At 43.0% G+C, this 23,328-nt stretch overlaps 3 protein-coding genes across 5 annotated transcripts; 2 read left to right on the top strand and 1 right to left on the bottom strand.

Annotated features, from left to right (window-relative positions):
* The first annotated feature begins 8 nt into the window (after positions 1-8).
* On the top strand, positions 9-2,382 carry LOC1272539 (glycosylphosphatidylinositol anchor attachment 1 protein). Its single transcript, XM_311451.5, has 4 exons — positions 9-558; positions 622-1,901; positions 1,981-2,146; positions 2,210-2,382. The coding sequence occupies exons 1-4, from the start codon at positions 190-192 to the stop codon at positions 2,327-2,329; spliced, it is 1,935 nt and encodes a 644-aa protein (XP_311451.5). The 5' UTR covers positions 9-189; the 3' UTR covers positions 2,330-2,382.
* A 1,806-nt stretch (positions 2,383-4,188) lies between these two features.
* Positions 4,189-5,512, bottom strand: LOC133393960 (uncharacterized). Its single transcript, XM_061661491.1, has one exon. It carries the CDS (start codon positions 5,344-5,346, stop codon positions 4,393-4,395), a length of 954 nt encoding a protein of 317 aa, XP_061517475.1. The 5' UTR covers positions 5,347-5,512; the 3' UTR covers positions 4,189-4,392.
* Positions 5,513-9,832: 4,320 nt separating this feature from the next.
* Positions 9,833-21,978, top strand: LOC1268534 (glucose-6-phosphate 1-dehydrogenase). Of its 3 annotated transcripts, none has more exons than XM_061661493.1 (5): positions 9,833-10,207; positions 18,211-18,386; positions 20,080-20,226; positions 20,303-20,520; positions 20,598-21,978. In XM_061661493.1, the coding sequence occupies exons 1-5, from the start codon at positions 10,168-10,170 to the stop codon at positions 21,655-21,657; spliced, it is 1,641 nt and encodes a 546-aa protein (XP_061517477.1). In that variant the 5' UTR covers positions 9,833-10,167; the 3' UTR covers positions 21,658-21,978. The 3 variants fall into 3 exon arrangements, with proteins under 3 accessions (XP_061517477.1, XP_061517476.1, XP_061517478.1); XM_061661492.1 differs by lacking the exon at positions 9,833-10,207 and adding an exon at positions 17,170-17,547; XM_061661494.1 differs by lacking the exon at positions 9,833-10,207 and adding an exon at positions 17,876-18,002.
* Positions 21,979-23,328: the final 1,350 nt, after the last annotated feature.

Below are 23,328 nucleotides of genomic sequence, written 5' to 3' on the forward strand. Positions count from 1 at the left end.
GGTTTGACGTTTCACAGTGAGCTCGGTTCCGTTCCCGAAGGGATTGTTCCATTGGCTGTCATCTTCTGTTTTGAAAACAGAATTGTCCCCCCTCCCATCCAATGTTGGTGTGTTTTTACATGGTTTTTGTGCACACCGGCTAGAACGGAGTGGAAAAAAGCGCCGGGAACCAATCGATAAACGCGCACGATGGGTTTGCTAACGAATCCATCCATTTCGCAAAAGGCTAAATATTGCCGCAAGCTGGTCCGCTACAATACGGCCATCTGTCTGACGCTGTATCTGCTGGGCGTTGGCTTTTTCTGCGCCCTGCCGGATGCCAACTTTAACTCCGGCACCTACTTTTCCGAGAATGCGCTACTGCCGGGACTGGTAAACTCCGAGCTGGAGATGGAAACGGTCAATCTGGTCAAATCGCTGTCCAGTGAGTTGCAACGGGAGCGGGAAAACTACCCGAAAGGGATGCCGTACCCGTGGCTGCTGGCAAAGATGCGACGGTTCGGGCTGGAGACACACACGCACAACTTTACGCTCAACTATCCGTTCGGGGGTGGAAAGGTATGAAAATGTTTCTCCTTCGGTGTGATTTTTTTCAATATCAATTCCCCTCTTTTCTTGTAGCGCTTTAAAGGTGAAAACGTGTACGGCATACTGCGCGCCCCGCGCATTGCATCCACAGAAGCGATTGTGATAAGCGTACCCTATCGGCCACCGGAAACCGTCCACACGGACGTTTCGGCCGGTGTGCCGTTAATGCTCGCGTTCGCCGATTTTGCCCGCCGTAAGAAGTACTGGGCGAAGGACATTATTTTCCTCGTCACCGAGCAGGAGCAGCTGGGAATGCAGGCCTGGCTGGAGGCGTACCATGGCGGCGACGAGGGGCGCATTCTCGATTCGGGACTGTTGCGTGCTCGGGCCGGCTCCATCCAAGCAGCCCTCAATCTGGAAGTGCAAAGTTTGGACATTAGTCATATAAACTTAAAAATTGAAGGACTCAACGGACAGCTTCCCAATCTGGACCTTCACAATCTGGTGCAGAAACTTTCGTCGAAGAATGGCATAATAGCGGGATACAAACAATCCTCCTCCAGCCCGAAACGATCCTTCCGCTACCAGGACAAGCTGCTCAACCTGCTGTCGATGGTGTTTTCGCAGGCGAGCGGCGTACCGACGGGAAATCATGGTCTTTTCCACAAGTACGGCATCGAAGCGCTAACGCTCGAAGCGGTCAAGCGGGAACGGACGCAGCAGCAGCAGTTTCAGGAGGTCGGTTCGATGCTGCGCATCATCGAGGGAATTAGCCGCAGCTTGAACAATCTGCTCGAGCGCTTTCATCAGAGCTTTTTCTTCTATCTGCTCGTCTCGAACGATCGGTTCGTATCGATCGGCGACTACATGCCCAGTCTGGCACTGATGGCGGGTGCGCTGCTAATCAAAGCGTTCATCCACTACCTCTCGCTGTACTACACCGGGGACAATGATGAGACCGAAAAGAGCGAGGAAACGGATGCGGTAGAAACGAAACAGAAGGCTGGAAATATAGACATAGGGTATTTCTCCGTCGGGATCGTCCTGCTGGTAGCGCATACGCTCGGTGCGCTGGTTGTGCTTCTGCCACAAAGCAAAGCCGTAAGCCACTATCTACACGAGGCCGAGCTCTCCACACAGTTCGGACTGTTCAGTTTGTTCGTGGCCGTACTGGTAGTGGCCCTTACCCTTCCGGCGTTCTGTTCACTGAGCGGCATCAACGGGGAAGCGTTACATGTGGCCGTACTGCTCGAGCTCGGCACCGTACTGTTGGCGGTGGGAATGCTCAACTTTTCCCTCGGGTTCAGCCTTTCCGTGCTGCTCGTACCTTTCATTATTCTTATCCGACCGGCAGCATCACGTGGTGCGATGTTGTAAGTGACGGAAAAAGCCGTGTGAAAATTAGGGAAAATTACATTACATTAACGAGTTGTTTTTGTGTTGACTTTTTAGCCTTTCCCGTCTGTGCTGCTTGCTGATAAACCCGCTGGTGGTGCTGTACTGCGTGCTGCTTGCTCTCACGTGGTATCTGTTTCCCGAGCTAGCTTTTAAGCCAATGCTTAACAAAGCTCTTACAGCCACGATGGATGCACTGACGTTCTCTGTGGTGGATTCAATGGTAAGTTCACATTGCTGTACTTGGTATAATTTTGTTTCAATAAATTCTTCTTTTATTCTTTAGATCTATGGTAACTGGCTGTTCGATATGGTATCGCTCATCTTCGTCCCATGCTGGGTATTGCTGTGGGTACTTCTCTTCCCAAAGACTGCCACAAACGATCGACAAACGGTGGGGCGATAAATCCTGCAAATAAAGACTAATATCGTGAATGGCTAAATATGGCCGCAAATGAATATGGTATGATGCGTTTGAATTTTGTATTAATTAGCGATCCCTATCTTTCTATTACGATTGTGCAAGTAGACGTTTCCAGACCGAATAAACACTTTGTAAAAATTCAACTTGCCTGCCACCGAAATTCTAACATTTTTGCTAGACATTTTGCTCCGCGGAACATATGGAAGAGCCGGACGACCAAGCCTGTAAAATCCTTAAATGATGATGATAAGTTCCACCTCTTACCCAAACACAGGTTTGAGAGGGACGAAAGTATCTATAAGATAATTCTACTCGAATATTTGTAATAAAGAAAACGAGCAATTGGTGGGGCATCGGAAAACTCTCAGAGGAACTGTCCGAGTCATACACACACCCAAGACGACCTGCATCAAGAAAAAATGGGTCTTATCCATCGAATACAATGGAATTCTCTAGCATCCTTTACGTAGCTCGCCATGAACCAACTGATGGATCCGGCGCACTACTTATCAGGATACAACTGCGACAGAATATGGCCAGTTCCACTAGTATCAAGCGCTGGCTCCGGGGTCTCTGGCCAATTTCTTCTACAAAGACAGAGGGAGCATGGTAGACCCAAGTACAGGTAGGAAAATGGCATAGTGGCGTCTGGCATCAAGTATGGGATAACAAATTAGCACACGAAGGCGCGAGAGCAGCAGCGATTTCTGGACAATTTTGTAGTGCGGGGTAGGTAAGTAAATATTTCTGCTCTATCATCCTTGGAACTCTTTGTTCTTAAAATAAACTTTGAGCCTTTTTAAACATAGGAATATCTGGAGTTGTTTAAGAGCTTCAAGAGCTTCAAGCAGAAGGAGGAGCTGGAGCCCTCCGAAAGTCTGCTTAATCTCGAAATGTTAGTACTAATATAGTACATCGATCAACTGTACGCTTCAATCTCAAACTGCTGTTCATGTTACTTTTCTGGTTATTTGCTTACGTCGTTGGGTACCCACCGAAACCTCTATGTAGCCGAATAGTTAACACGTGCCATTGCTATGCACACGTGTTCATACTGATGTGCAATTCATTGGCAAAGCTAGGGACAGAAAAGAGTGGAGTGTCTTTGGAGGAGACGTCTCAACCTACAAATTGCAAGGTGCAAAAATAGGGCAAAAATCTTACCGTTAAATAAAGCTTCTGATTTATTAGGAACCTATAAGCTCCTTTCCAACATTGCAAGCCTTCTACTCCGTATACGCCAATTCTTAAGGCATGTGCTTCAACTTCTCCTAGCTCAAAACATGTAAATTCCCACAAAAAGACTAGGCACACGTGACTCTCTAGTACTTACCACTAAAAGTCCTACGTATTCTTTCCGGCCGCAATTTTCCTCCCAAGACGCAACACAGATTAGAGTGGTTAGTGTGGTTTGTGTGCGTGTGTGTCTGTTTCGAATGCACTCAGGCAGAGGAGCACGTCGTGCTAAGAAGATGATTCGCCTTTCGTTGTATCCTCCCTTCTTCGCTCCGTACGCATGCAAGTGCGCATCGTACGAATGATAGAAAAACAAGTGAAATATTATGCTAATACGGTAGGGAAATATGAAAATTGAAATGCTTTTCGCCATACTTGACGTGAGGACGTGGAACGAAGGGCATACACATACCCTATGCAGCTTGATATTGGCAGGGATTGCTCAACAGGATAGTTTATGCGAGGCACAATTTGTTACCCCAGGCTACTAGGATCATTTTCGTCGGTAGGCAATGGTAAGCATATGAAATGTCCGAGGGTTTGAACAGATTTGATGCATCTTTCTTTGCGTGCTGAAATGGTTGAAGCTTCTTAACACTTGTCGGTTCATACGTGATGGTAAAGTTTTATTTAAATTGAATTTCAGTTCAGTTTGGATTTGGTGTAAAAACTAACGATAAACATTATTCGTCACTGTAGTTCGTATTCGTAATCCAGACGAGAAGGCTAATAGTGTATCTAACACTAAAAAAACACTTCCTTTCCACTTCGCTGCCAAATACCTCAGGAGGTAATAATTTCGTCAAATTCTAGTACTCAACCCCGAACAGTGTCTTGCACGCGTCCTTTGCTGCCGCCACGCGGGCCAACTTTTTCGACGACCCCGTGCCGAAAAAGCACTGCTCGTGTACCCGTGCCCGTGCCTTGTAGATCTTCTGATCCGTGGACCCGAGGATCTTTACTCCATCATCCTCGAACTTCGCCTGCGGCACCATGAACACCAGCAGCGAGGTCGGAACGTAGCTGGTCGGATTCGGTGGAAGCTGGGACCGGATCTTGATGCCGTCGGCCGTCGGGCTCGAAACGGTCGGCTGCCAGTTCACAGCCAGCAGGCTCGCGTTCCACTCCTCAAGCAGTTTGTAGACGGCAAACGAGGTCACATTCGTCATCAGCAACGCTTCGTAGGAGTTTGGCTCGACTTCGTCAAGCTGCTGCTCCTCGTCGCCCCGGGCCGACAAATGTTGCAAACAAAGGTCACGCAGCACCATCTCGGACACATTAGCTTTCGCTATCTTTTTGTTCTGCCCGATCGCTTCGTAGCGGGTCGCATTGACGACGATCTCCGCCTTGAATTCAAGATCCCGCTGCTTGGCGACGGTGATCTCCGGCATGGCTGGGCTGAGTACATTGTGCAACGCGAGACCGGAGCTGTACGGTTTCAGCACACTGGCCAGCTTGGAGAGCTGCTGTGGTTTGGGCGTTTTTTTGAACAGCTTACGGCGAGCTGACCCTGCTTCGTACAGCGGAGTGCTGGCGGCGCAGATAGCAGTGGTGCTAATGCTTGCATCGGTGGGGGTGGTCGTGATGGAGTTGTAGCTGAAGTCAGAAAGACCACCCACGTTGCTGTTGTAGTTGTTGTTGCTGCTGTTGGTGCTACTATCCGCAGCGTGTGAATACGCTGGAAATAGTGGCTCCCCTGGGCAGTACGGCTGACTGTTCTTGTATTCTCCCGTGGCAACACTGAACGGATTGCACAATGCCATGGTCACTGCTGGTACACTGATTTACGAGGCAAATGCTTTGGCACTTTGTATAAATAGTCTGAAAAATAAAATTCCTACAAAAAACAAACGAGTACAAAGAATAGTGACGGAGGTGGCGCAGTTTGCAACGGAAAATGTACTGTGGTAAAGCCCGATCGACAGTTTTGTGACAGCTCGATCAACAGTGCGTAACGTAAATGTAGAAGCAGTTCGTTTACAGTGAGTGAGAAAATTATTTTTTTAATATTTAGTGCGTTTTATTTAATATTATAATTTTTAATATTATTCAGCAATACGGCTTTTCCTCAAAGATATCTTGAAAATTTTGTTCGAATAGTGTGTTAAATCTTAACAAAAGAGGTGAGTACAGTCTGAATTCAATTGTAAAATGCTTTTTACCCAAGCGCCACAGATTAAGCTTAAACGACTGGAAAATTGAATATCCATAGAAAAAAAAGAAAGCTCCATAGCTTCATTGGTTTTATCAATAGATGGCGTATTACAACTCATCATTATATTGCTATCCTTTTCTTGCAATGTGTTTCGACAAGTTTCATCTTATCATGACCTATATAGCCTTCTAACTTTCTGAGCAAAAATCTATATGAATGGTCGACCATTACTCAAATCTCACTTGCGTCAGTACTGGTGGTTTCGGTTGGAGTTTAGTATTTAAACAATCGTATCGCCGTTCTAGTTCTAGCGATGCATAACTTCAATGCGAAACCATACAACAGTACAGAGGAAATGAGAAAGCTCTCCTCCAAGCGATGAAGCTCAACTGGTTGGGGTATCCCACCAACAGAGAGCGCCACCAGCTTTTTCGCTATTTTTAGAATGCATGAGTCGTTTGCCGTCTGCTAAACGAAGTCTTTCTATATTCCGTTTAGGTAGAGAACTTGAGTCGTTTAGAAGCCGTTTAGTGGTCGTTTAGTGGATTTGTGGCACTTGGGTACCCAAGTGCCACAAATCCATTAAACGACCACTAAACGGGTTCTAAACGACTCAAGTTCTCAGCCTAAAAGGAATCTAAAAAGACTTCGTTTAGTAGACGGTAAACGACTGGCGCATTTTTAAAATAGCAAAAAAGCTAGTGGTGCCATCTGTTGGAGATATAGCTAGACTGTGGAGCTTTCCTCGCTGTAAGAGCTTTCTTCTTCCACATGTACTGTTGTATGGTTTCGCATTGAAGTTATGCATCAGTTATGCTAGAACTAAAATGGCAATACGATTGTTAAAAGTTGAAATACTACACTCAAATGCAAACACTCAAAAAGTCAAATTTGCTTAAGCAGTCAATTTCGGTACGCTAAAGATCGCTGATTGAATGAAAGTAGTAAAACAGTATCAACGTTCCAGCTGGTCCTTCTAAATAGCGCTTAATCAGCTTCCTTAAGCCAGGTTGCCGGTTGCCGGTTTTTTCTTTGCCATTTATTTTCAAGCAAAGCGTCATCAATGAAATAAACAACACGATTTGTGTTTTTTTTATAGGTGTGTTTATTTTTAAATTCTAAACGTTCTTGATTTTCACGTAATTTCACATATTTTATTAAAAAAAAAACCATAATCAATTAACTCCATGTTCCTTCTTTATCCTACCTGCAAATTTCCGTTAAATGCGTTCTAATCGACTTGTAATCGCGGGCGAATTGAAGGTATTTAGCAGTGGATTTAAATGCCTTTGAAATATGTCATTGAAAAATTTCGCTTTGAATTTGAAACTTGAATTTGCAACTGCCAAAAGAAAACCTCAAAAGCGTCTTCAACACACTGCACTGTTTTATTGTTCCCATATATGAGCATGATATTCGATAGCACGATTTACGTGGTTTGATTTCTTGCGTCAAACCCTGAGCTATTTCAGTTTATTGAAAATGGTCTGCATTATTCAGTTCTTAAATACCAACCCGTTGAAAGGTGTTAATATATCAAACTCATTTTGATAGCTCTAATTAAAGAAGAAATGAGATACATATTTCTCGCATCCTGATAATGAGGGGTGAACTTAGTGAAATTTTAAAGGTTTTTGAAAAAGTACGACATTAATTTTGCTTCTCAAAAATTTTTGTCTATATTAATTATAGCAAGAAATTATTAAGAAGCCGTTTAATGCTGGTAGGGATCCACACACATAAAAAACATTCCTACAAACCGTTGTGTGCATCGTCGTAAGGTTTTTTTTTGTTATATTTATCCTCTTCAACATTGATGTAACACTTTATTATCGCGATACATACTTTTCTGATAAAGTGTACACCAAAGCTGATTGGGCACTGTTTGGATTAGATAAGGACTATACGCTTATCGTTAACTTCAAAAACACTTCCGATTATTTTTTTTTATATTATTGCGGAAGTAACGTGACTTGAAGCGGGTGTGGAAGTTAAAGTGCTAAACAATGAAGGTAAGCGATTCAAGTGCTCCAAAGAGATAATAGCGAGTGGAATGAGGACGCAGTCCAATCAGTGAGTATATGAAGGGAAGTGTATTAATCGTTGATCGAACTTTACACCGTTTGACCGTAACGGAAAAAAAACTAAATGCCATTGCAAAGTTTGGTGGAAAAAAATAAGGAATGCACGAATTGAAACAATAGCGCTCAGTACTGCTTAACTTTAGCCTTCAGCTTGATATATAGTTGCACCTAAAAGCGTGTGTATAATCCAATCCACATAACAACCTCCACAGATTAAGCTTAAATGAGTAGAAAATTAAATATCTAAAAAAGAAAAATGTATCTAAAGCTATAAAGTTTCTCTGGTTTGCTCCACTAAGTAGACACTGAAGACTGTTTTTATATTTTTAAATGCACCAGTAGGATTCCTATTAGCCCAACAACTTGAGTCGTTTAGACCCCGTAGGAGTCGTTTAGTGCATCTGCGGAACTTGGGTAACAGCTGTTTAGTTTTTTTTAAATGCTGCAGTTATTTAGTGTCTGTTAAATGGAGCCGTGTTACCATTTGGAGATTGTGTGAACCCCATTTAGAAGTCATTTAAGATATATGTGCCGCATGGGAGAGAAGAGGAAGAGAGAAGGTAAACGCTTTCAAAGCGATGAAAACTGAACTAGCTACTCATCAACAGATGGCGCGCCACCAGCATGTTTCTTTTTCTTCTTTGGCTCAACAACCGTCGCTGGTCAAGGCCTGCCTGTACTACTTGTGGGCTTGGCTTTAGTGACTTATGGATTACCCCTCCCCCCCATAGCAGGATATTCAGTCCTACGTATGGCGGCACGTTCCATTTGGGGCTTGAACCCATGACGGGCATGTTGTTAAGTCATACGAGTTGACGACTGTACCACGAAACCAGCATGTTTAGAAGGTTTTTAAAATATCTCAGTTGTTTACTGATCTAAATGGGATGTTATTTAAACGCTGTTAACAAACCTGACCGTTGCACATTGGGCAAACGCCTGTATAAAAATCGAAAAACCAACTTCATCGCAGGTTCACACCATAATCATTTTCTTAAAAAAGATACTTAAACTTAGTTGAAACCAAAATATTTCACGTTTTTATCTTAAACTTACTGAGATATAGGCCATCAAAGTGTAAACTTTGTGTTTTTTGTCCCAAATTTGAGCTATTTTTCGACCGAACATAAACCATCATATTTTAGTATATGAGGGTTAGATTTTGATAATTAATGTGTCATTGGAAAGGTTTTTTGTCATACTTTGATGTGATGTCTAAATATTTTGCAAACACTTGTTGTTAAAGTTCATTAATGATTGAAAACCAAACATCACTTCCGAATTTTTGGATATTTTCATTTTGGAGAGTGAATTTTTTTATGATTCGACTCGATTTCACTCGTGTGTCGTATATCATAGGAAAGATCAACATTTTTCCTACGTTTTGACGTTGAAATTAGCTGCGACCATCTGCGACCCCGAAAATTATTAAACTTTTTCTTGAAAATAGCGCGAGCGATTTTGACGTGTTGTTGTATGAGCCATTAACCACCAGTATCCAACTACCTGTCATAAACGGGCATTTGAAACAAACAGGCAAAAACAAAACTGAAGAGAGGAAAAACCGTTTAAAAAAGGTCGTAAGATAGGAATCAGTTCTTTTCCAAACAAACCATAAAAAACACAACTTTTTTAGTGCGTAATACTTTAAAAATTCATGTTCAGTCAGAAACTTATTGCACCTTCGTTTTAATTCCTAATACTTACTGTTGATGCTGTTAACTCATACGCAAGAATGCAATGTTGTGAGCGATAATTATTAAGTTTTATTCGCTGTCTTGACGATTTTAGTGTAGGACTACCCTGTATAGTAAGAACAATTGTATTAAATGAAGAAAAACTGCAATAGCACGAGGAATTGATTTTCATCCCGGCGTTTGTATGGCCGTTGCCCACTGTGCGTTGGTGAGTTGAATGCAAATTTTTAAAACTGTCGAAATTTGCGACCCCAGCTCATCCATCCATCCACGTCGACGAGCCCTGCGCTGTACGCAGCGAAAGAGCCAAAAGGCCGACTCATGATCACTGCTCCGCACGGGGCTCAAGCAACTGCGTTGCGCTGCTTTGTGCTGGGGCGAGAGAGACGAACGTTCAGCCAAGCGATCAGCCACTTATTTTCGACGTTTCGCTTGTGCCGTGCGGTTGTGCGTTTACGTCGCTGTGTGTCGCGCTGTGGATTCGTTGTGCGTACCGAGGCTAGAAGAAGAGAAATAAGAAACCCACAATTGCACACTGCCGTGTCTGAGGTCAACTTCCGTTTGTGCTACTGTTAGCCGTGTTGTTGTTGTTGTTGTTCTTGTGTTCCCGAGTTCAGTTCCCGATCGTTCCCGCTTATTCCCAGCACCATGAATCCTGCTAAATCATTGTCCTCCAATGGGACGACAGGTAAACAAATCAACAAATACAAAAACTCTCACAACCCCATTTAAGCCAGCCTGCGTCATCATTACAATCGCCCCTATCTTCCACATCAGGCACGCTGCGGGAAGATAAGGGAAGCGATCGGGATGATACGGGAAGCGCGTCTGCGGTGGTTCCGCATTGACATTGGGACGGATGTGTGCAAAGCCTTTGACTCCCGCAAATGACGAGGATGGTCAATTGGGATTGAAAGGAATCCTGCATTTTTAAATCACGTGATTCGTACGCGGTGTGCCTCGTATGGAGTGAGCGAGAAGGTACACCTTGGTGGCGCTACACGCGATCTGAGACGGCTGGCTGCAGTCGTGGCGTGTTCCAGTTGCTCTGGGCGCGAGATAAGGTCAGAGCGAAACGCCTGCTGGTGTTGGATGGTGGTGATCCGATCCCGCGGAGGTCATTCGAGCATTGTGGCCCGCGTGTAGAAAAGAACGCGTCGAATTTGTGGTGAATGTGACTTTGGGACAAGGGTAAATTCGCACACCGATGCCGTGTACGACGCCGTGCGATAGTGAAGCGTGGCCCGATAGTATTAGTCATACGTCATGTCATGGAATGTGTTGCTGGAGGGGGGAACCGGGTCGGTTCGATTGAGGGGGAAGGGAAGGGACGAGGGAAAACCTGGACAGGGCGAACACATCATACATAACCGGCAAGCGTAATCTCTGCGCGTCGTGCTGCGTACGTACGGTGGCCGTCTTTGGGCGCGTGTGTATGTGTGTGTGTACATGCGGTCAGGTGGGGTATACAAGAAAGCGCTTGCGGGGTTTCGGTGACTTGCCGAATAATGTGCGCTGCTACATGTGGGTATGAAGATGTTTCTAGAAACATTTTGAATTGGATTATTTTATCATCAGGTGAATTGTTGGAATTTAATCCCTATTCTGTAAATTGGAATAAAACAATAAAAATTAATGTCACAATTGATTGTCAAACCCAGAACAATCGAAAAATCTTTAGTTTCGTTCTCATCTTCAAAAAAAAAAATTACTTTACTTCAATGGCACGGCGCCACGGAGGTGACATAATGTTGAAAAAAATTTCAACTTTGTGAAAACTGTTAGAAAACTGCAAAAAAGAGCTTTTCTCGTGACCACATAAAAAATCTATGCATGAACGACCAAAAGCTCAAACATCTGAATATCATCGATATTTTGTTTGAGAAGTACTGAATAAGTACATAAATCAAATAGAAACATGCATTTTAGCATTATTATCATAGCAATGGGTCACAATTGCGCCAAATAGCTACGCTTACGCTTTTTCGCGAACGTCAAATTTGGTCACTTTTTGTCAACTTTTGTCAACTTTATTTCCAGGCTGCTCCAGGTTACGAAATTTTGACAAAAGCTAAAAAAAGTGACAAAAGCTCACGTTTTCGAAAAAATAGCATTTTGTCACTCCCGTTTTTGCGCCTATAGATTTTTGTAAAAAAGTGTTGATAATTAAATCATCCAGTGTTTGGAGTTGATTGAAATGGGCCGAATTGCAATTGTTCGATAACAAGATATAAAATAAGTGCAGCCTGTATGGGCTCGAAAACAAGGTGTGAAGTTGCTGGCTGTAGCTGCTATACAAATCTGTTTTTTAAATTGCAGCTAGTAACCGGATAACGAGATATACGCGAATTTGCAGCATGTGATTGTTTGTTTTGCATTGTCCTGTTTTTTGTGAATGTACTTTTTTGTTTACATTTTTGACATATTTAATGCTCGGCAGAATTTCATTGTTATTATTAAAAATAATATATCATGATATTTAGGTAAAACATACCAATTTTTTGAGAACAGCTCGGGAATACGCTTTTATGCAAGATCCTGTACAATAGCGTATATTGCATACAGCAATTATCTACAGTACGCGATACTCGATATACGCTAATTCGCAGTACGCGATTCCTCTAAATTTGACAGCTCCATATGTTTTTTGCAAATATTTAAATTCTTTCAAATATTTTATGCTCTTTTTGAATTTTATTAATGTTCTTAATGCATTTTGCATTAAATTTGTGCAAAAGATACCTGTTTTGTAACAAAAAACTTTAATGCAAAACTCTGCGGCGATATATTTCAACCCTCAAACCGGTAGTGTTAACTATTTTTCCAAAAGAATTCGCTATACGCGAAAACTCGAGATACGCTATTGCGCTCGGTCCGGTACGATAGCGTATATCGGATAATGAATGTATTTATTTATTTATTTAAAGCAACTTGTAAAAAAACAGTTTTATTATAATTAAGTAAAAACATAATTCGAAACACATTCTTCAGAATGGAAAAGATAAACAAACTCAATGGAAAACAATGGAATTTCTAAATTGCCGAATGATTATTAAATTCTATCATCGTTTAGAAGATCATTATATTGTTATATTGTTATTGGTTTATTTAAGAAAGCTATCCATTTTAAACGCACTTTTAGTATCGATACTTACTTGTGCACCCAATGCCACCGACCGCATGTTGCATAGCAACGGTTTAAGGCCGGTGTGGTGGTATGTGTAGCGTCCTACCCCGTCCGCGCTTATGTTTACGTTTCAGATTCCGCCGTCCCACTGTTACCGCACCGGGTCCACTGCCAAGACCCCGCTCGCATGTTCCACAGTTTCTCCCGTTCAAGGCCAAGGGCTCTGGTTCGGCGGATCAATGCAATTCGTGCTCGCCAGTGCACGATTCGCTCCGGACTGAGGTTGAATTTCGAATGTAGCGAATGCTGCTGCGAAAGTGAACGGATCATCGGAGGAAACCTTCCTCTGGGACGGTTCTCGAGCTGCAAGTTCCGATTGATCTCGTTATTTTAGGTTAGTGAAAAACAAAAGTAAAGGTCAATTCAGAAGGGTGACGCTTGACGGTGGCTACTTTGTGATGCACGGTGTGGTTCCTGTTACGATCTTTACCACAATGTACCACCGAGAGTGAGAAGGATCGGCTGGGAGGGATGGGGAAGTGATTTGAGCTAGATTTTGTCACGATTTTGGGGTGATTGATCAAGTGCTATCTTCGGTGAGGGTGTGTCACAGTTCAAAAATTCAACTTTAGGGCCAACATTCAACGATCAGAACATTCAAGATGAAAATCGTTGATGGAAAATTTGAAATCCACCTATATCTACAATCAAATCTATGTGTTTATGTTTTTTATGGCTAGTCTCGTTGCATATATGTTATTAACTGATTTATACGTGTATATTTCTTCTTTTTCTTCTTTGGCACAAAAATCAGTGTTGGTCAAGACCGGCCTGTACCACTAGTGTGGGCTTGGCTTTCAGTGATTCATTGACTTGGCCTATATCAGGATAGTCAGTATGTATGGGGGCACGGTCCACGGGGCTTGAACCCATGAGGGGCATGTTGTTAAGTTGCGCGTGTTAACGACTCTACCGCGAGACCGACCTTGTGTACTGTTTTATTCTAAGCTAAGCATTGGTTTACAGGGTTGCTCTAGCCAGCACAACAACGTAAGCCAACAATTCAATCCCGTAAAATACATTTCAACAATAACAATGGAAACTCGAATGATCTGTCATTGATTGCTTTGTATACGTTCGACTAACATTTGACAAAGTTGAATTGGGATTTTACGTATTGGAAATGAAGCTTACAGTGTTGAGTTAGCAAGGGAAACCCTGTAATGTTGTTGCACTCAACACTACTGCTGGCCCTCCTTGTTTCCCTGAGTTCAATAAACATTCGACATTAGATCAATGCCTTAAATGTTTGGAATTCTGCATGATTTATTAAGACTACCTGGAATTGGGACACAAGGAACAATGTGAACGGAACAATGGTTGGAGATCTAAAGATCAGTTACACCTGTTTCCATCTACGTTCGAATCTCGTGCCGTTTGCATCGAATCGCAAACCGCCTGCTTCGAATCGCATGCCACTACGATCGAATGCGTGCACCCATGGTTGAATCGCGTGCCAGTACGGTTGAATCGCATTCCACTATGGTCGAATCATATGCCACTACGATCGAATCGTGTGCCGCTACCATTGGATTTCTGAAAGCAAGAGCATAGTGAACTGTTTGTTTACGTTGGAAATCTGTTTCCTTCTTCGCGACGGCATTTCATTTGTAAAATACTAATAAATGGGATTTATTCTCTGATTATAGGTAAACCCCACGAATATTGGTTGAAACCAAGGATTTTACCATCAATAACGAACACCGAATATTAGTTGAACACAAGGATTTTACCATCAACAAGGGACCACGATATTCGTCGATAACAAGGATTTTACGTGTAATCAGTGAATAACTGCCTTTTATTAGTACTATTTTACAAACGAAATGCCGTCGGCGAAGAAGGAAACAGCTTTCAAACGTAAACAAACAGTTCACTATGCTCTTGCTTTCAGAAATCCAATGGTAGCGGCACACGATTCGATCGTAGTGGCATACGATTCTACCATAGTGGAACGCGATTCAACCGTACTGGCACGCGATTCAACCATGGGTGCAAGCATTCGATCGTAGTGGCATGCGATTCGAAGCAGGCGGTTTGCGATTCGATGCAAACGGCACGAGATTCGAACGTAGATGGAAACAGGTGTAAATGCCGAAATAGCAAGAATGGGTTGAGTTACTGCGAAATGGGGTTGAACTTTTTTTGTTGCTATTTGCCTTTTAGATATTTAAATCATTGTGATCTATAAAAAGAGTTACTAGGAATAGTCGAAGGATATGGCATAGGATTTCTCAGGACAATAAACCTACTCCGATGAACCTGAAAGAATGTATGATCAAGTCTTTTATTTACAGAGAACTTTTTCACATCAGTATTCTAAATTTGTTATATTCAATAACGTTGCATAATTAATTTTATCCTTATTTGTCCTCAATTTTATGTTAGTTATTCGAATTAAGTACATTTGAAAGCACTTGTTATAAAGTAATCGTGAAATGCAGTTAAATATATTTAATTATGGATTTTCTGTCAAAATAACGAATGGGAAATATTTATTTTTCTTTTTATTTGACTTTGGTCCACAAAAATGACTCCAACCATTAAGAGAGAAGTAAAAATCAAAATGATTGTTTTTCATTAGATGTGTGGACTTATTAAAGCATAGTAAATGAAAGATAAACGTAAAATACAAATCCCTGTAGTTGTAGTAAGTTGATCTGTATTTAAAACATATAAATTCTACCATGCTATTATACATATCAAAAACGTATAAAGTACATCAAAACGCGAACAAAAACTTTACTGGGATGTGATTTAAAATATAAAATGATTAAACAATCAAAATCCTGTTACTTGATCGATGCAACAGTAACATATGTAGAAAATATTACGAAAAAGTGAGACATATCATGGCAAATATCTATGTTTTGTGTTTGATATGAAGATGTTAAGATAATTGTACAACGAGAACATCAATGTGAACTGTACAGTTGCGTCAATGTTGTGCAGCCATGTCATTACGATGGCACTAACTGTTCCAGGTTGTGAAGATCGTTTGAGCTGCCTAATTAGACACAGCGAGACCTTATAACCGGTAAAGATACTCAGATGACGTGAATGTTACTACTAAAAAGAGGTTTTAAATTGTTTTCCTCAAAAAAATACTCCTGATATCGATCGCTTCTGTGCCGGATAGATTGATCATCACCTACCGTTTGGGATTAAATTCAAATTGCGTATCAGGCCGCACTTGAATTATATGAACTGATTCCTTCCCAAATTCTCACAATATTATTGGATCTTTGGGATTTGTGATATAGACTGTTAATTGGTATATTTTTTTCACTAGAATGTGGTTGGTTTTTATACATCAAATTTAAAGGTTTTTTTTGAGTAAATTAAGATATTCTTCCATGTGGATGTTTGTAATTTTTTGTAAAATTATTGCAAAGGCACATAATATTTGAAGTAAAAAATAATACTATGCGTTGGTCTAACACGTTATAGCAACTTCTTCTACACTGCTTGAACAATGATGAACATAATGACAATGGCGTCTCATAACATGCGAGATTTCAAACGATCGAACTCTTCCTATTTTCACAACAATTCACAATCTACTACTACTATTGTTTGTTTGCTAAAAATCTTCAAATACACACACACATAAACACACATTTAGTGCAAACCACGGGGTAATTCTTCGACGATCAGACTGGCCACCTTTACACTGTCGCGGCCCAGCAATCGATGGCAAACTCACTGTTTGCGTCCACTGTGTTTACCCTCATCGAGATTGCAGTTCCGAGGGCAACGAAGGCGGCGTGGTGGACAAAGGAAGCAAAAGAGTGACTCGTCAAGTTTCTGAAACTACACACTCGACCGCCTCGAAGCAGACGGTGTGTGACGGTGATGTATCGGACGATTCACGAACTGCAGCAACCTCTCCAAACCTTCGTGCAAGGTTTCTGCTTTTTTTTTCGTTTTTGCTAACTTCCTTCAGTTCCAATTCCGTTTTCTTCTAATTTACGTAATTCCACAACCGCGGGTAAAGGTGCCTGTGTGTGTGTGTGTGAATGTAGATGTGTTTGACAAATTGGTAAAAAATGACTCTCATCCTTTACGTCACACCGGACGATCGGTGATGTGTGTAGAGAAAGGGGCGGGAAGGCGAAACACTTCAAGCGTCGTCCCCCTGAAGAACGTGTCCCCTTATCACGGGTGAGCGGGTGCTAATATATGATCTTCACTTCCGAAGCGTGCCGTACACGTGACTGACGCGGCGGTCCACCCGATCGTAAGAGGTTGAACGAAAAGGCACCCACTGTTTTGAAGGTAGTTCTAATAAATATTTCTATATATAAGTAAGTAAGCACATAAGAGGTGAAAATATATTGCATCTACTAGTTACTGAGCTTACCTGAGGTGGAGTGGGAGGAAAGGGTGGTTATAATTGCATGCCACCCTCCGCGCGGTAGCGGTTGTTACATATACGACACGGATGGGTACCGCACACCTTCACGGCTGTAGCCGATCGCTAGCCCAGCCGCCCAGTCAGTCGATCGGTAGCCGATCGTGGTGGTGATTGTTTTCTTTTGGGGTTGCGATCACCGTTTTATTTTATTTTACAACGGTCGCGAAAGTGGTGTAATCATTGTTTTATTCGTCTTTTCCCTTTCACAAACTCTCATAGAAAAAAAAAAGAAACGAAGCATCAGTTTGGGTTTTGCGCGCTTTGTACACCGTTTTTCTTTCGGGAGTGCTCAATTCAATGCACACACAGTGACACACACACATCATGAGACGGTTAAGTTCCTGGCTTCATGCTCGCTTCCGTGCCCGGACGGATTCCACGTCCAGCATACCATCGTCGACCGGACCTGACGCCGATTCGTCCTGTAAGTGGATCGCGCACCAGAATTTGCAACAAATGTTGTGGGCCCTTCGCATCCCAGCCTGTTCTTTACGGTGGTGGCCTTTGCTCTGTTGGAAGGAAAAAAAACGAAACGAGGCTTTTTCTTATCCTCGATTAACCTCTCCCTTCCCCCTCTCGTGTAGCTGCCAGTTGATCGAACGTTACCTTCACGGTTGATGATTTGCGCTATATTGTGTGCTTGTGTGAGGTTGCGTGGTTTTGATTCGCGAAAAAAAAGAATCAACAAAATCGTACGCATGTGGTTGAGTAGTAGCAGCGTGTGTTAGGTTGTGTGTGGTCTCGCGCGCACACCTCGCGCTAAGACAATGCGCGAGCGCGAACCATCTTAGTCGCGTCGCGGCCGTACAAGTGCGAAGATCGTGTTCGTCCGCCAAGTCTCGATTGGGGTGGATTTGTTTTTTGGGAGATCAGTTTTAGGTGCTTTAGAACTTTTTTCTCTTCTTCCCTCTCTCTATCTCTCCATCTAATTTATTGGCAGTTGTTGGCTTCCGCGGAAGCAGCTAACTCCCAGTCACGGTTCTAATTATCTAAATTATCATCGAACGTTTCCAATGGCTCACGTGTCGCTTATTGCTCTTTCCTCTCTTTGCATATGACGCTCGTCACGACGCTCGTGTCTGTGCAGCACTGTCCGGTAGCAGCAATCATCATCCGAGCGGTCGCCATTTCGACGGCGAATCGTTGGACGGCGAACAGGCGCTGGCCATCATCCGGCGCAACCTAAAGTCGAGCGCGATGGACACGGAGGGCACACACTTCGACTGCAACTGTCCGCACATTTTCGTCGTGTTCGGCGCATCGGTAAGTGTAGCCGGCGAGCAAACCGCTGTGTCCGGTCACCGCGTGACAGACAACACGCAACATGGTGGAAGGTGTTTTTTTGTTGCTTTGATTGTTTTTTTAGAACGAACGGAGTGCTTTTTAGCCCTAGAACTTTCAGACCTTCAGGCTGGAGGACCGACAAGTGAGACATGCGATAATTTATGGTAACAATATTGGTTGACGGTTGGGTCGGTTTGACCGCGTGGAATAAATTCATGAGCAGATACTTTCGTTTTGCTCTTCTACGCGTGTGTTCGTTTGTGCGTGTGCTTTTGTAGCAAAGTTAATGCTCGGGAAGGTGGAGAAAAAATGACCCTCGCACGCTATTGATACCTTTATTTTTTAGTTAAATAATGTGAGCAGAATTAGACATTGCTAAATGGAATTCCGCAAACGTGCTGGCTTCGATCTAACCCGTTGCACGTGTTCGTGTTCTATATAATAAATTGTAGTCGCATGAGATCTCTCTCGTTGTTCGTATTAGCTACGTAATCCGACGTCATAATAGTAACATGATAGATATGAAGATCAGCAAGAAACCGCTAATGTATCAAGTATCGCTGTGGTTTTGAGTGTATGAGACATATGTGAGTTTAGTATACATTTAATATAATTTACCTACCCGTGGAGATATTAGTTAAGTGCCGTAGTTAAATGCCATTTCTATGGCTAAGCCGATTTTGGGCCAAATTAACGAGCTTTTTCGTACCCAGAGCAATATTTTCCATTGAGTTCTATCTGTCGTGAGATGGAAAACATAAGTATTCGTAAACTAATTTACCTAATTATAAGCTTTTTTTAGGGGTTGAGTTTCTTCCCTCATGATCTCTTTATTCCATCTCGGTCAGTATGGAGAGCCTGTAATACGGCCTGCGAAGACTTTCTAGCGTTTAAAATAAATAGTCTATTGTTTTGACTATTTTCATAAAAATCTAAATTTAAAGCTTTGAAAAGGCGAAAATCAAGCTTCAATAATAGAAAGCGGAAGAAATTTAATATATTCAGTTAATATGATCCTATTAAAACGAAAATTAAATGTTTACCTTTAGCTAAAAGAAACGTCAAAATGACCCTCAATAACGTTAAAAAACGTTAAATAGCAATGCGGACTGTAAATTGAAAATTTTGGAGAATCCTAAAGAAAATATTTATTAAAGTGTTTCTCTTCCTTGTCTGTCTATTCCTTGTGTCTTTTTATAAAACTTTAAAAAAATGTCTTCTTTAAAAAAAATGAATTTAAAAAATTGAACACTATTGAGCTCACTAACAAAACTATAAACAATATATAATTCATTCTTATTAAGGTATTGCCCAATATTTTAATTTCTATCAATTGTTAAAATTTTTTCAATCAATAACCGTGGTTTTTAAGTGGATAGGTCATTAACTAATAGTTTTTGTTCTATAATCCTTTTTATTTAACAGTGTAACACTCTATGAAAGAGAACTCTTTTAATGCGGTTTTAATGGTCGGGATATAACGATCGGCAGTTTTTCGTACATAAAAATAACAAATTTTTGCTTTATTTTCTTATGTTTAGTTTAAGAAATTGAGCTTCTAATTTTGACTCACTTAAACAGATCTTACTGTATTTCTCAAAAGCCTTCAAAAGATGTTATTACAACGTAATTGGCAGAAACTCATCCGTTCCATTTTAACATTTCTTTTTAGGGAGATTTGGCCAAGAAGAAGATCTATCCAACCCTATGGTGGCTGTTCCGGGACAATCTGCTACCGTCCGACACGAAGTTTATCGGTTACGCACGCAGTAAGCTGTCGGTGGCCGAGCTGAAGGAGAAATGTCGTCAGTACATGAAGGTAATGTGTTAAAGTTTCCAATCGTTTTAGGAAAACATCTGTAACAATTTTGCTTCTGATTTTTTCCTCCATACAGGTGCAGGAGGATCAGGTGGAGAAGTTTGAAGAGTTTTGGTCGGTCAACTTTTACGTCGCCGGCAGCTACGATTCGCGCCGTGACTTTGAGCTGCTCAATCAGGAGATCAGCAAGTTCGAGGTGGGTCGTGCGGCCAATCGGCTGTTTTACCTTGCGCTGCCACCATCCGTCTTCGAGTCGGTGACGGTACACATTCGCAACACCTGCATGGGCGAGAAGTAAGTGAAAGCAGCCGAGCAGTGTGTTTTTACGATCACTTGCTAACTCTCTCTCTCTCTCCCTCTCTTTCTTGCAGGGGCTGGAATCGTATCATCGTGGAGAAACCATTCGGTCGCGATGCGCAAAGCTCGAACGTGCTGAGCGTCCATCTGGCGAAGCTGTTCACCGAGGATCAGCTGTACCGTATCGATCACTATCTTGGCAAGGAGATGGTTCAGAACCTGATGACGATCCGGTTCGGTAATCAGATTTTCAGCCCCACCTGGAACCGGGCGCACGTGGCCTCGGTGCTGATCACGTTCAAGGAACCGTTCGGGACGCAGGGCCGCGGTGGCTACTTCGACGACTTCGGCATCATACGGGACGTGATGCAGAACCATCTGCTGCAGATACTGTCGCTGGTGGCGATGGAAAAACCGGCAACCTGCCACCCGGACGACATCCGCAACGAGAAGGTGAAGGTGCTGAAGAGCATCCGCGAGCTGGCGATCGAGGACGTGGTGCTGGGCCAGTACGTGGGTGATCCAAACGGTGCGGATGAGGATTCGCGCATGGGCTACCTGGACGATCCGACCGTGCCGAAGGGTTCGGTAACGCCCACGTACGCGCTGGCCGTGCTGAAGATCAACAACGAGCGGTGGGACGGGGTGCCGTTCATACTGCGCTGCGGCAAAGCGCTGAACGAGCGCAAGGCGGAAGTGCGCATCCAGTATCACGACGTGCCGGGGGACATTTTCGACGGCAAGCCGAAGCGTAACGAGCTCGTCATTCGGGTGCAGCCGGGCGAAGCGCTGTACGTGAAGATGATGACGAAATCGCCCGGCATCACGTTCGACATGGAGGAGACGGAGCTGGATCTGACGTACGGGCATCGGTACAAGGACGTGGCACTGCCGGACGCGTACGAGCGGCTCATACTGGACGTGTTCTGTGGCTCGCAGATGCACTTCGTGCGCTCGGACGAGCTGAGCGAGGCGTGGCGCATCTTTACCCCGCTGCTGCACTACATCGAGCGGGAGCGTCCGGAACCGATCAAGTATGTGTACGGGTCGCGCGGCCCGAAGGAAGCGGACCGGAAGTGCGATGAGAACAATTTCAAGTACTACGGCTCGTACAAGTGGCATCAGAAGCATTGAGCAGGAGAAGGATCTGGTTGGTGGCTGGTGGATACGAATGGCGGGCGTTTGCTGATAGGAGAAGCATTGTTATTTATTTATACACACACACATACGTCAAACAGAACACGTTAGGCATTTTTGCTACCCTTTACTTTTCACTTACGCGACTACTTAAATCATTCCCCTTCCTCCTTCTGTGTGGTTGTTTGTTAACCTCTTTTGGAACCCTCGTATTTAGGGCAATGGCAAAGTAATGCATTTTCTTCATCTGTTTTTTCGGAACTAACCGTTTTTGTATTGATCGTTGAGAATAAAAACGAAGTAAGCATTTTTCTTGTAGCAGCTCGCGGTCCTTGTCCACATTTCTTTACAACGGTGCGTTCTTCCCACGATCAGTAGTCAACATTCTTCACGCAAGCATACATATTGATTAGAAAGCTGTTAGTATGATGATTTCTTGAGAAATTTGTGCCTAGAACGGGGTTTTTTGTTATATACACCGCAAAACAATTCAATACGGCGAGCTTTTCTGTGTACGCTCGCTACTGAGAAGAGCCGAAGAGTGTATTCAAAAACAAACAAAAAACTTCCATATTTAGAGCAGCAGACCGGACAATTTGGGGAAAGTATAAGTGAGTATGAAGCAAAAAAGAAAAAAAAACACATCAACGAGTGATTTGTCTTGTCATCATCATGCGCAATTTTTCAGCGTGCTTTTTCGTGGTGGGCACCGTTATTTGCCCATAATATACCGTAACGATTTCGTGACGAGCATCGTGACGGACCCCACACAGTACCAAGTTCTCCTTGGGTGGGGGATTTTTTTGTCTGTTTGTTTGTACCCATCACCGCTTGTTGTTATTGCTCGGCCGTTCCTTCGAGCTCCCCGCCAAAAGGGCTTAGTCGAGTATATGGTTCCAAAGGGACAAAAGGCGTTGTGATAAATGGAAATGAACCCGAACCCCGGTGCATAGAATTATTGATGTGGGGCAATATTTCGTGGAAGCCCACTCCTTTCTCTACCTTTTTGCGTATTCCAACCCATTTTACCCATTTGGAGATTGGTGGAAAATTGGTACGAAAACCGCACGATCGCAGCGAGATGACCGTAAAAAAGAACGAGAGCAAGAGAGAAAGCGAACGCGGCGACAACCTTCAAACCATTCAATAGATCATTAAGCATTGGCGTTGACGTTGGGGTTGGGTTGGCGCTTGTTTTTTGGCCATCTCCATATCGTGATGCGGTCGTTCGGTGGTTCAGTTTTCGCGTGTGTTGTCCAGATTTGTGATGATTAATTTAATTTTTATTCGAATATAAGAAGACGCTCTAATGTGTGTGTGTTATGTGGAAAGAAAACGGAATCCCCGTAGGCCCAGATTCGTCGCGCCAGTTCGCTCAATTATAGTGCAATTTAGAGAAGCAATCAATCATGGGAGGAAAAATCGTTCTTTCGAAGAATTGCACCGTGCCGATTCGTCTGACGAATGCTCAATAGTGAAGGGGAAGCACAGCAGTATGAGAAAACCGTTGACGACGCTACTATTTGATCATGAATGTAAGTCTGTTTTTTCTCTTTGTAAGATATAATCGATTCAATCTTTACTGTAGAAACTTTTTTTTCATTCACATTTTTAGTTCCCTAAAAAGAGACGAAAGGCGAGTGACCGAAGCGACGGTTCCGTAGGTTC

This window comes from Anopheles gambiae, chromosome 3, assembly GCF_943734735.2.
Source record: "Anopheles gambiae chromosome 3, idAnoGambNW_F1_1, whole genome shotgun sequence".
Lineage (NCBI taxonomy): Eukaryota > Metazoa > Arthropoda > Insecta > Diptera > Culicidae > Anopheles > Anopheles gambiae.